Source organism: Mus caroli, unplaced genomic scaffold (genome assembly GCF_978045245.1).
Source record: "Mus caroli unplaced genomic scaffold, Mus_caroli_1 scaffold_15, whole genome shotgun sequence".
NCBI classification, from domain to species: domain Eukaryota; kingdom Metazoa; phylum Chordata; class Mammalia; order Rodentia; family Muridae; genus Mus; species Mus caroli.
In genome coordinates, this window is record NW_028227270.1 from 84152004 (window position 1) to 84165937 (window position 13934).

General features: G+C 44.0%; 1 protein-coding gene across 2 annotated transcripts in view; it reads left to right on the top strand.

Annotated features, from left to right (window-relative positions):
* The first annotated feature begins 2133 nt into the window (after positions 1–2133).
* F13a1 (coagulation factor XIII A chain) overlaps positions 2134–13934 on the top strand; it is a 187084-nt gene continuing 175283 nt past the window's right edge. The window contains exons 1-2 of one of the 2 annotated variants that reach the window (XM_029484978.2): positions 2134–2208; positions 5069–5216. In XM_029484978.2, coding sequence (XP_029340838.1) covers positions 5087–5216 — 130 coding nt within the window. In that variant the 5' untranslated portion in view covers positions 2134–2208; positions 5069–5086. Of the gene's footprint in view, positions 2209–3372; positions 3432–5068; positions 5217–13934 lie in introns of those variants that run through there. The other variant, XM_021180809.3, reaches the window with a different exon arrangement.

Consider the following 13934-nt stretch of genomic DNA (forward strand, 5'->3'; position numbering starts at 1 on the left):
ATGGGCTTCTTCCACATGCTAGGATTAGTGCCTCTGATGCTGAGTTACTGACTGTCTCTTGAGCACAGGGAACCCATCACATTTACAATGTTACTAGATTGGTGGCAGAACACTATTAAACTAATGTATGTACACACCCACTGAGCTGTGAGTTTGGGGGCCAAATGTGGTACAGTCATGATGATTGCGAGGTGACAAGCATGTCTTGAATGCACAGATCATCTAATGTGTTGACATGTGACTAATCTGTTGTAAAATATGCAAGCACGACCATGCTCGTCCAACTCCCAGATGAGTCTACCAGACCACTGTGGCATCTTCACTCAGATCTTCTAAGCATACAACAGAGAATGATGGACTTCCCATGATATCTTCAGCAGTCTCTCTCTGGCTGGAGTCCCTGTTGTCCAATGGGACTCTAGTCAGGAAAATGATCCTACCAGGGTCAGGAGCAGTGTCATTAGAGAAGCTCTTGCAGGACAGCTGACCCACTGGAGCTATGATCAGGGCTACGAATGGGGAATAGTCTTCTAGTGGGTAGAGAAGGATGAGAGGAGAGAGTTTCTGGGCTGGAGAACAGGGTAGGAAGTTTAATGACTAGGATAATGTGTGACAGGGAGTTAGGGCAGGAGATGAGATGACCTGAGAGCAGGGAAGACATAATACTCAAAAGGAAAGTAGGGTCTAGATCATGTGGGGTCTTTTTCAGTTGATGGTTAGAATTTATTTTGAAAGCAAAGTTAACTAGCCACGTAGAAGCTTTGGGCAAAGAATCTGAATCCAGATTTGGGCCCTTCAATGCTTACTGTGACTGCACTGCCCAGAAAGAATTAAGAGGGGTAAAGGGGTAAAGAGATAGGTTCATGACTAATTAAAACACAGAATAGAAGACATCTGTTGAAGGATTAGATTTGAGGCTTGGAGTGGGGGTTGTCTGGAATGTGTAGCAATACTCAAGACACTGATGTTTACCGAGTTAGGAAACTCTACGATCAGCCAGGTCTTCAGACAAAATTGTATCTCACCATGGAGATGATGACTGTGGGCTTGCATTGCAGTGGGTCAAGAGAAGGTGACCAGCAGTCAGGTGGCTGGGGGAGTCAACAGCTCTGAAAAAAAACATGGCTAGGCACTTAGATTGGGGAGGTGCCAGGAGATACATGTAGTAAATCTCTCAGAGTTGCTGGGATAATCAAAGGATAGTACCCTACATTGAAGGGAATAGCACAGTGTGCAGTGGCCCAGAGTCCACAGAAAAGACCTTCAAGGACAGAATGGGCAAGAGAACTCAGTGCCTCAAAAGAATAAAAACTAAGTCTTCTTCTTTGCCTCAAAGACACACAATCGCAAGTGCACTCCTTTCAATGTGGCCTCTCTCCTCCAAAACTCAGGTTGAAACTAGAGCCTCTGTGTGATAACCACTGAGAGTTGATTAAACCCTTAAGAGGTGGTTAGGTCTTTCAGAAAGATCAGCGCAGCTCTCATGGGACTAGGCTAGTTACTATGAGGACAGTTCACTAAAAAGCAAGGCTGACCCCAAATTTTCTCTTTTCTAATGTCTGTTTTTTCTCCTGCTTTATGCCTCAGGAAGACACAGTGTGGGGTAGACAATGCTCTTCTGCTCAGCCTATTACACCTTGCAGTGTACAAAATAAACCTACCCCCTACACCTTAAAAAAAGAGGAGAAAGTCCAAATTTTGTTTTTTGTTTTGTTTTGTTTTGTTTTGTTTTGTTTTTCTAGAAGCTAGGAATATGACAACACCATGCTCTTGGGCTTCTCAACCTGCAGAGCCGCAAGCTAAAGAAAACAGTGGTTTTTTTTTTTCTTTATAAATGTCCCAATTTCAGGCATTTTGTTACAGCAACACAATGCACTAAGGCAGATTCTGTTTCTTTGGTAGTTTCAATAGAATAGTGGATGTAGAACTCAGAAGTCAGAGGCTTGGTGACAGAGGAGAGGGGAGAGAATCAAAAATGACCAGAGGTTGTGAATTGAGAGAAGCCTTTTAAAAATGTTGAAGAGACTCGACTTGAAATTGTGTCAATGATGACAGGAAGCAGCTGTGAGGGAGTTGGAGCTTGAAGCCACAGGAGGAAGAGAGGATAAGAGACACAGCAAAGCCCTTGAGAAAGTGACAGGAAATAAGACAAACGTTTGGTTTGGATACAAGGAGGAGGAAGAGGAGGAGGACTTTTTTATTTCAAGGGTAAGAAGGGGGGTAAGTTGGTAAAATTACAGACAAGTACACAGATTTGTGACAGAGAGATGGGATGGGGAGAACATGAATTCCTAACCAATAGCATCTCATGTCCCCCTTTGAAATGTGAAGATTGCGTGTCAGAATCAGACATCTGGAGACAATGAGGGCATTTAGATGGATCTGTGGTTAAAATCAATGGTTAAACATGTGGCAATATCAAATTAAAGATAGGCAAAGTCTGGGGTGGGTAACTTTCTTTCCTTTCTGTAAGTCTTGAAGATACACCAGAATGCTTCAAGGCAAAACAAAGCATTTCTAGCTTGGGTGACACTCCTGAGGGTATCTGTCCATCAGTTCTGACACTGGACTTCAATGTGGCTGTACTGCAGGAAGTTCTGTGGTTTGGCTGGGGCTGGGGCTGGGGCTGGGGCTGGGGCTGGGGCTGGGGCTGGGGCTGGGGCTGGGGCTGGGGCTGGGGCTGGGGCTGGGGCTGGGGCTGGGGCTGGGGCTGGGGCTGGGGCTGGGGCTGGGGCTGGGGCTGGGGCTGGGGCTGGGGCTGGGGCTGGGGCTGGGGCTGGGGCTGGGGCTGGGGCTGGGGCTGGGGCTGGGGCTGGGGCTGGGGCTGGGGCTGGGGCTGATCTGTGGGAAATTCAGGAGGCAATTTTCTTTGCACAAGATGGAACCATTGCTCTTGCTTTATGCACGGTCACCACTGTCTGTGTGACCTGTCTGTAAAAAGGCAGATCCTCCCTTCTGCCAGCTAACCACCCTGGCAAGGCATTTCCACAGGATAAAAAAAAAAAATGACCCTTTAGCCCTTCTGACCCAGCAAGAGGGCAGAAGAGAGGCTGGCTCACACTCCAGTGCCATTTGCCAGTTGCTAGTAGTAGCCAGAGGAGGGGAAAGGCTGACTGGGGGGTCGGGGGGTGGTGAGGAGATGCCAGCATGGGAACTTAGGAACAAATGGGGTATGGAGGCAGGGAGGCACACATACTAGACCATCAGAACCGAATGGCAGGAGTACATGGAAAGTCCTAGAAACAGTTCTGCCCCCTTCACTAGCTGTCAAAAAAGGGGAGGAGAAATCCTCTGGGATGGGGAGGAGGGTGGGAGCCGTTAGGAAGTTATTTAAGAGCCAACTTTCTGGTCACTTTGCCTGAGTCCTTTTGAGGAAGTACCCAGAGGCACACAGAGAGACTACCAGAGCACCCTCTGAGGAGCACAAGCAGGTAAGAGACCCTCAGAGCAGCACTAAGCAGCCCTGTTCCAAGCTGTGACAGTCCTCTGGACCTACATTCTATGTCTCTGTAGTGTTGGGGGGGTCATAGGCAGCCTCTATCTCCATCTCCACATTTTCACTTCTTTAAGAGGGACCCTCTTTGAACTCTACCATGCTATCCTGAGAACACAGCTGGGTGAGGTTGCTCCTCTAAGGCAGGTCCCCTTTCCCAAGGGAAGCCAGCTGTGGAGCTGGGACTAAGGTTAGAGGACAGGGTAAGGCCACCTGGGAATGCCTGCCTTCCATCTCAACACAGGGGCTGAACTCAATTTCCTTTCCCATCTCTAAATCTACCAAGAGAAGGAGAGCTCCCTCACCTGTACTCACACAGTGACCTGCACTTCCTTCCTTGACCAGCACCAGGAATGTTCTCTGCTCTACTTGCTCTCTACTAGAAGGTGGTGTGACTACCCAGCACTGCTCCCCATCCCCTGTGACCACTCAGGATGCCTTTGCTATTTAACACCAGGGGGTTGAGTTTTCTTGTCCTCTCTGTCACCAAACCTTTTTATTTAAACTCTTCTCCCTCCTTAGCTCACCAGAGATTATCTGTAAATCCCCAAAGGCATCTGTAGATACCTATTGCTGTCTCGTCCTTCCAAGAACCCCTTTCTCCTCCAAAGACCAAATACCTTACTAAATGGCCCTGTGCTCAGCCTCGCTTCTAGGGCTCCTCTCATTTCTAGAATCAAGTTAAATCAAGTTGATCCCATAATAGCAATGCTTCACCTTACAAGGGTGTGCCTGGGTTTTGCAAACAGCCAGATTGCCAGGAGTCACTGAATGGCGAGCCAGGTGAAGAGACAAAGTCCCCCTTTATTTTGGCCAGTTGGTCAACAAGTCCTTATTGGGCCCTGAAGGTAAGGTGGGTAGTGTTTAGACTGGCTGGTTGCCTGCACAAACTCCAAGGGAAGAGGAAGCAGGCCAGACCAAGTTAGAGCACAGCCTACTCACGATTTCAATTGGACATAACCATGACCTCCATCCCACATACCCTAGCAAATTCATGTTTGACTATTGTCAGGCTCACCCCTAAACCCACGATACTGTAAACTCTCAGGAAAGAGACACTGTTTCCATGTCTGATGAACCTACCTAAGTACGAAGATCACATCCCAGCTTGTAAGAAGCCCTCAGTAAATAGTGACCAAGTGAAATGATTGGTGGGACAGCGTTAAGGGACCATCCTAATCTGCACATGTTTTCATGAGTCTAATCCTCACAGTGACGTTGGCTTGGTGAGTCTCCCTGAGATGAGCAGTTGCATGTACCTGCAAATACACAGGCTTTGGGGTGCTGAGGCAAGAAAAATTATGCTGTCTAAAATCTTTAAAGACTTCTTAATCCCCTGCTTTCTCTACATCTTGACAAATGGGGACTCTCCCTGAGATCCTCAGGGGACACACTCCATCACTGGGGTAATCCTCACTGCCACCTCCCAGTTATCATATTTTGTGTGTGGCTTACAATGTATTGTCTGGGAGCTGCCATGTACGGTTTGCATCTCTGCCTCTATTTTAGAATCCTAGCCACAAGTGGTACCCATTTCACATTCCTGCCCCATGAACTCTCTTCTCCCTTCCCAAGGATCCAGTAAAGCTGAGAATGTCAGATACTCCAGCAAGCACCTTTGGGGGGAGGCGAGCAGTCCCGCCCAATAACTCCAATGCTGCAGAAGTGGACCTCCCTACCGAGGAGCTACAAGGCCTGGTGCCAAGGGGTGTCAACCTGAAAGGTAGGAGAAGCATACCACTGTGTCTACTAGAGCAGGACCTCATTTCCCATGAGGGATCTGTGTCAGGACCCTCCTCCACAAAGATTTACAAAAATATGTCCCCTTGTAGTCTCTGGTGCCCACCCAAGAAAGTCTCCAAAACTCAAGCTGTAGAAATACCAGAGAAGCTGAAAGGACAGTCTAAGTTTGGGCCTTTACTTATCTTGTCACATAGGGAAGGTACTTCCTCTTTCTACTTCTCAGCCATTCCTTTTACACAACATGGTGTTGAATTCACCAAGGACCTCTTTCACCCCTGATGTTCTTTCCTTTAGAGAATATTCTCTTGCTGGAAGATTCCACTTCTGTAATATTGTCTGACTGTCTGGCTTGCAACTCCTTCCTTCCCCCTCCTCCATCCACAGCTCTGAATCTCAGAGCTGGTGAGAGGTGCCAGATTCTGACAGTAACAGAGATGGAAGCCCTCAATGTGTCTCCTGAGTAACTAAGGGAGAAGGCAAGACAAGATGCTCCTCCTCTGCCTCCTCCTGAGGGACCCACTCTGGGTGCAGTGGCCACCAGATGACCCCCTTCTGACCGTGTCAGTTAATGACAGGGTCCAGGTGCCAGCACTGGCTTGGTGATACACAAGCCATTCCATTGAGGAATGAGCGGGGACATTCAGACTCTTGTCCCCGAATAGCATCTAGCTGGCAATACATTGCAGAATCTCGTTTATGCACCAAAACCCAGTTTTGCTCCTGTGGGCTCTCAGTGCTGCATTTCATGGGGTATAGACATCTACTTGCTGAAGTAGGTACAGACAGTCACTCAGTGGCTCTTAGTGCCCAAGTACTAACTCTTCCAACTAAGTGTCACATTCTAAACCCTAACATTAAAGCCACAGAACCTGGGTATACAACCATCTGGCCTCCGTTTTCTTTGTCAGGTTAGGAAATAAAAGCAATGAATTGATAGTCTGTACTTTTTGCTGCCAAGACTAGAAGCTTTTTTTTTTTTAAAGAATGCAAATAATATTGGAAAGCCTGCAGACATCAAACTATCCCATGGGTCACCTTAGGGTATTCAGTTTTCTTGTAAAATTCCCCTCTGGCAGAGAAGACACTGAGCTCTGGATGAGAGTGCATTGGCTCTGGAAGAAGGCAGACATAGGAGGAGAAAGAGGAAAGAGCTCAGGCAGCCCCAGCGGTATTCATGAGGAGACACATGAACCTCTGTGAGTGTGATAAAGGGCACAAAGAATTACTGGTCTTAGAAGCAGAAAGCTCAGCTTCCCATCTCAGAAAAAGTCATCTAAGTCCTCAAGCCTTAATATTACCATCAACAAAGTAGAGATAATGAGCAGGGTGTTCCTAAGAACTGGATAAATGTTGCCCGTGACAGCATCTGACCCATGCCACAGGACCAGTGATGGTCGGTTAGATGGAATGCGCAGATGATCCTTCTCCACCAGGACATCACTGATGGAGCACCCAAGGACATTATAAATCTGAGCCAAATGTTGCCAACAACACATAAAAGTTCATGAGAGTGCTTAAAGAGGTCAGTTGATTCCCCCCACCCCTTTTATCTGATATAACTGGTTTTCTCTGTAAATCTTTCTTTGGAAGCAGAGATGGGGAAATATTTCACCTATTTTGAAAAGGCAGCCTTTTTTTTACTTTGGAGTCATATGTCCACAGCCCACATGACATGAGAGTTGTACCCAAGCAGTCCTCACATAGGAAAGTGAGGGGCCAGTGAGTGCAGCATGATCTGAATGGATGTAAACAGTCAGCAACTCACAAACTGAATGACTCACCAAGCCAAATTACTGTAACTCATTAATAACGTATTTGAGTATGTGTTTATTTAGTGTTCTTCACTGTGTAGATGCGATCTCTGAACCAAGAATCATAGCTGGGGAGTCTCAAGAGAGCTGAACAGGAAAAAAAAAGAAAAAGAAAAAAAATCAGCAGATATACTGTCTGAACCAGACTGTTATTCTGCAGAGTCTGAATTTCTGTTTATTTGTCTAAACAGCACAGAGTGGGTTTGGCACTAAATATATCAAGCCTCTCCACCCACTACCCCCAGAAGTCACCTTTATAAAGGGACTAAAGAATGGCAGGGAAGGCAGGCGTTGGTTCAAGTAGTCCTGCACTTCACCCAGTGGCCACTAGTGGACCTGGGAGCACTTTCATCTCCACTTAGGATGGCTCTGACTCCAGGATCCCAGAGCCTTATGCCCAGCTCTCCATCCTCACTGCCTTCAATGATAGCTTTTTCATTTTGAAAACTCGCCATGTAAATCTAACTGAGCAGATCAGAAAAGCAAGGAGAGGGGAAAAAAAAAACACATCAGCCCTTTCATTTTAATTAAGTCCATCACCATGAATACTGACTGTGACTGGGAAGTATTCATGAATTTCCAGAATGTGGCTGGTGTGTATAATAGCCTTTCACCACAACTGGGCATACGTGCTTAAGAATTCTTTGATTTGAGTGAAGCATGCCATACTCCTGTCCACTTGAAAGGTTGAAACAGAGAATCATTTCAAGGCTAGCCTGGGAGAGAGAGCAAGGACCCTTTTCAAAATATTATTTTAATAAGGTTAAAATCAAAACACATTAAACTATATAAATTCACAGAATGTCTCCAAATGCATACTATAGTATTTAAGAAAATCAGAAATATCTGACATGGGACCTCAGGGGTAGGACCAAGTTGTAAATGTGCCAGATGTCATCACATACCTTTAGAGATACTTACTGTCCCCTTGTGTGTCACATAATTGGAAAATCATCATGATTATCTGTGCATAGTATTTAAGTGTGTGTGTGTGTGTGTGTGTACATGGAGGCCAAAGGTTAATGTTGGCTATCTTCCTTGGTTACTTTCCACCTTATGTATTGGGAATCAGTCTCTCACTTAAATCTAGCACATCAGTTTGGCTACTCTGGCAAGCCAGCTTGCTCTAGGGATCCCCTGCTTCCACCTCTGAATTAAGGACTAGAATTCGAAGTCTGGTCCTTATTCTTATGTGGCAAGTGCTTTTTTACCAGACGAGCCATCTTTCCAGTCCCATATTGGCATTCATTTCTCAATGAAATGTCCTACATAGTCGGTTGGTATTTCTGCAAAATCTCTTCATAGCCTTCCTGGTTTCAAGTTGCATGTGGCTAGAAATGTAATGCTGCGTAACACCAGTTCATCCTCCTGGGCTGTGGGATTCTGTTACAGGGTGGCCATTTAGAGCAGTAATTAGAAGATTTACGTGGCAGGACTACTGTGTTGGAGTCAAACAAGGAAGCAAGGACAGCCTGATGAACATTCATATGGAGGCAGACCCAGGAGGTTTTAGGATAGTGGAGTCTAGGTGGTTTTCTGAGAATTTCTTCCCTCCTACCATTCTTTGTCAGAATTAAGCCAATCTCCTAATCAGTTAGTAGTCAACTTCTCCTTGGTGCCAAGGAGACACTCTGAATATAGGGGTTATTGAAAGAAAGAGAGAAGCATTCAATGCATGATGGAGAAAAGAAGTTATTAAGTGAAGAAGACTCCATCACTCACTCAATTCAAAAAAAAAAAAAACTGTATTTGTTGTCATTTACATGCCAAGAGTCTATTTGGAGACAGAAAGAGAAAGTCAATCTCTCACCTCAAATGGCTTTCATTTTAAAAGCAAACAAAACCCCCAAAACAAAACAAACAAAAACTTAGCAAAGATCACTGCAATTCAGTCTAAAAAAAATACTGGAATTGAAATTTATGCAAACTACAGTAAAATTCTGGAGAGACGGGGTTTGTCGTGGAGTTGGGAAGACGATGAAGAAGGCTTCCAGATAGCAAAGACATCTCAGCTGCACCTTGTGAGATAACAAAGAATGCTCCAGACATGCCCTGCTGAGCATGGCCATAAAGACTTTTAATCCTAGCACTTAGGAGATGGCCGCAGGAAGATAAGAGAGGAGTCCAAGGCTAGTTTTGGGGAATAGGAGAGTCTTTCTCTCAATAAAATAAAAATAATGAATAAAAGCAAGGGCCAAGCCAAGTGTGGTAGTGCAAGCTTGAAATGTCTGTATATGGGAGGTTGGGAATTATGATTTTCTGAACAGTCTGTACTACATACAGATGATGTAGACCACATGTCAAATGGAGAAGAAGCAGTGGGCTAGAGAGATGACTTCCTGGATTAGGGAGCTTGATGGACAATCATGGGTACTAGATCCTAGTGCCCATGTAGCTCATTAGGCATCCTACACACTCCTGTCACCCCAGATCTTAAGATGAGAGGAGACAGGAGGATTGATGAGTTTGTCTGTTTCCAACCTAACTGAGAAAACTTGAACCTCAGGTTCAGGGAGAGACCCTGCCTTAAAATACATACACAAGAATACATACCACCACCCCCTCCCACACCCCACACCCTGACACCACCTGGAAGGGAAAAGAATGAATGCATCTCTTTTAAAAGATGAAGGAATAAAGGATGAAGAGTACATGGAAGATTGTTTTCAAAAGTGGTGAGAATTGGCTGAAGGACAAAAAAGACAAGCCTTAAAAACTTGGCAGGGGTCACGCTACAATAAGGATTGACTGTCTTTCCAACTCTACTGTCCTTCCATCCCACAGAACATAGGAGACTTGCTGTGGACTCTCAATACCAGATTTATGTTTTATAAAAGTAATTCTCATGGTGAAGAGAAAATTGACAGAAGATATTTTCAGGCTAGAGGAGAGGTAGACTAGAAGGTCTTCAGCCCTGGAGAAGGTGTGAGTCTCATTTCTTTTGTTCTAAGATTTCTGAAGCATTTAAGGCTATAGGACATTTTAGTAGCCACAGTTTAAATAATAGCTTCTGAAGAAAAATGTCTTTAATTGTTCTAATTATACTTTCTCCTCCTGAGTCGCCAAAAGATGTGTGAGAAAAAGCCTTCCTGTGGTTCTTTCCACCATAAACAGACCTACTTCCTCGTGCATAGCGTTAATGCCTATAGCTTAGTAATAATGTTACCAAAAATTGCAGGGAGAACTCAACTCACCAGGGAATTCCTAGAATATGAACCTAAACATTTAACTTATTTCAAGATCCCATCTGTGACAGGTATAATCATTCTCAGAAGAATATTTTTGCAACCCAGGGAGAAGATAATTCACTTTTTTTCATATTAAGGAGAGAGTAGGAGGACAGGGAAGCCGCTGACTCTCGGGGAGAAACATTCTTTCTTTAACAGCCCATTTTCTGATGTGTTTGGAATTAGACTAAATTGTGTTAGGTAGACTTTTTGAAAGCTGTCACTTTGAAAGGGCAAGCTGCCAAGTTCCTAGCCATAATATAACTTAAAAAAAAGAAGAAGAAGAAGTGGCTTCCCAGCGAGCTGTTCCATTTTGCTAGGAGCTGGGCTTGGGCAGGGAGATGTGAATTCATTTGCTGCTTGTGGTGAACGAGCCCTAAATGCTAAGAAGGCTCTCTCTATCTAAGCTATGTCTTGTTAGGTCAATAAGCAAAGTACAATCCATCCACCAGCTCAACAGGTGCTTTCTGAGTACCATACACTTGGGGAGGAGCGTGAATAGGCAAGGGGGTACTAGAATGCCTTAGGCTATTTTTATACCTATGTCCATGTTTCTTGGTAACCAAATGTGTTCCTTGTTACAAGGATTCTGTTTTTGTCTTGCTTTGTGTTTGACTATCCATGAACAACCAGAGAAATGTTATCCATTTAGTGACATTGGAGACCTTACTTCCTTCCCCAACACTGACTTTCAGTGCTGGGATTTGGATGTAGTTTGTCCTCAAAGGTTCATATGCTAAAACTTAGTCTCTGTGTGGTGAACTGAGAGGCAGGGCCTACTGAAAGGTCCTTATGTGTGTGTGGGGGGGGGGGGGGTTGGGGGGGGTGCAGGGTTGCCCTTGGAAGAGATTAAAGTCCTCCCTAGGTGACCCCTGACCAAAGTGGGTTTTTACAAAAGATAGAGCCTGGCCATAAATCACTCTCTGTGGGCCTGGTCATGAGATCTTTTTCTCTTTTGTCAAGCTTCTGCCTTTATGATGCTATGTGCCACACAGCATGAGGTGTGTTCAGGTCCCTCAGCAGAGACAGAATATGTGGCTTAAACTGTTAGCATCTAACCACCTTATTGCTCTTCTCTCCTTCCTTCTCTTTTCTCTCTTCTCTTCCCCTCTCCTCTCCTTCCCTCCCCTCTGTCTCCCCCTCTTCTCTCCCCCTCCTCTCTCTCCTCCCCAATCTCTCCTCCATCTCGAAGCTACCCTTTCCTCTCCTCCTCTCTCTTCTCCCCTCCCCTCTCCTTCCTTCTTCTTCCTCTCCTTTACTCTCCCTCTCCTCCCTCCCTTTTTGTGTCCTCTCCTTTCCTTGTCTCTCCTTCCTCTCCTCCTTCCCCTTTCCTCTTCTCTTTCTCCTTTCCTCTTCTCTTTTTCCTTTCCTTCCATCCTCCTTGTCCTCCATTCCTTCTTCCCTTTCTCTCTTCTCATCTCCTTCTCCTTTTTCTTCATAAAAATCCAGTCTCAGTCATTTCTTACAGTAATGAGAAACAGATTAAAACACCTAGTGATTCCACTGAACCATTAGAAGCTTACTTTGAAGAGACATGAACATGGCTGTCATTTTCTATTTCCAGAGAATAAGCCACCTGGTTTCATCTTTCCATGCACCCTATACATTTGACTGCCGTTTTGAACATGATTGCTTTAAACCTTTTTCCTATCAGAGTGACTTTTAATCTTCCACACCTCAGCCAAGTTTCACTTTTATGTCTTTTTTCCCCCCCAAGTCTCATTTTTTTAAATCAAATGTTTTTCTTCATTTAGATAGTTTGAGGAAGAAATCTGAAAAGATTAGATTTTTATTTAACTTTGCCCTGGTTTCTCCTCACTTAGAATGCAGCATTTTCTTATGAGTGTTCCTTTCCAAGGGCACTGATTTATTAGGGTGACATTGTAATAAAATAAATAAACAAAAGCAATTGAAAAATATGATTTTTAAAATCTATGCTTAAAATGAGATATTCTCAAAAACAGTGCAATGGGTCATATATATATATATATATATATATATATATATATATATATATATACATATATGTACACATCAAGCGTATTTGATGTACTTTGTGTTATGTACACACATATACTTATTTCTGTATTATTATTTGGATTAAGTGGGTGCTATGGCTCCTAGGTCCTATCTACTATGTTCAAAAGAACTATATGTTTATTTACACTAAGAAAAAAATCTGCAAACCATAAGGTAGGTAGATAGGTAGGGGTGTGTGTGTGTGTGTCTGTCTGTCTGTCTGTCTGTCCCTTTGTCTCTCTGTTTTAGGCTTGTTACACTTAACATTTCACTAGCACCTTTACTTACTCTTCATTCCAAACAGCATGAAGACCTGCTGGCCTATTCCAATGTGAAACAAAAGTTCTCACATGGAGGCCTTGGACTCTGTAATCTCTAGACTTCTCCAGCAATATGTGTGGTCCTTACAATTGCTTGTCTCGAGAATAAACTGTCTGATACATGATATTAAAAGAACTGATATATTTTCTTCTATAGTTAATAAAACAATTCATTTTAAAATGAAAAAAATCAAGACCAATTTAAATGTTTAGTGTGAGACTCATTTACATGAAAAGTGACAGGCCTGCTGGGACTTTCTCCCACACTTCCCCAGACATGAGTGATAAGATGTCCAAGGTATTGTCTTCTCCTCAAGGGGTTTCCAGTCCTGTATAAAGGTAAAATAAAGTTCTTAATGGTGGTCTACACTGTCTTATTAAGTGTTATTCTAACACTGGAGTAGGAAAAGACTTTTCTACCTGTAGATTCAGAACAAGAAAAGCAAATACGTATGAGAACATGAGGAATGTGTGAGGCCATGCCTAGGGTCAGGGCATGCTTCTTGGTGTGTGCTTCTTGATGGGATCTCAGGGATGCTCGTCCTGGGTGCCTGGGATGCTCTCCCAGACACTGATTTCTGAAGTTTAGAACCCAGGGACTGGCTAGATGTTAGGAGCCGATGTTACTGCTATTGACTTCTGCGTGATTAGCTTGTGCCAGTCACCCCAGATCCACCACTCCTTCCATATTCCCCATTCCAACTACACTTTACAGATGAGGAAACTGAGGCCCAGGGAATGTATGCAGCTTGTCCAAGGTCATAAAGACAATGTGTGGCAGATATAAAGGGTCCCTACAGTTTGGCTCCAAATCCTGTGGTCTTACCTATCATGCTATTAAAAGTAAAAAACAAAACAAAACAAAACAACAACAACAACAAAACAGTAGCTTAAAAATATCCAGTAATTCCTTTAAAAGATTTTGTTTTGGATTTCATATATGTCTGTCTCTGTGTGTGCATGTGAGTTCACTGTCTATGGAGGCCAGAAGAAGGAATAACATCCCCTAAAGCTGGAAGTAAAGGTGGTTATGAGCTACCCAGTGTGGTGCATGAAATTGAATTTGGGTCCTCTGCAAGACAGGACATACTTTTCACTAGTGAACTATATCCTCAGAACCTTCCATGACTGCCAACCTTGCATAATTACAGAGTAGTGAAGCAGCTCTATAATATTATGCAAAATATTAATATCTAAAAAGAAATTTTGCCATGGCCACTTCAGAGCAGACACTACTGCCCATGCACAGTACCAGCATATAATCTGGACTGCCTTTGCTAAGGCCAGAGTCTTCCAAACCACCAAGCTTTCTGTCTTCCAG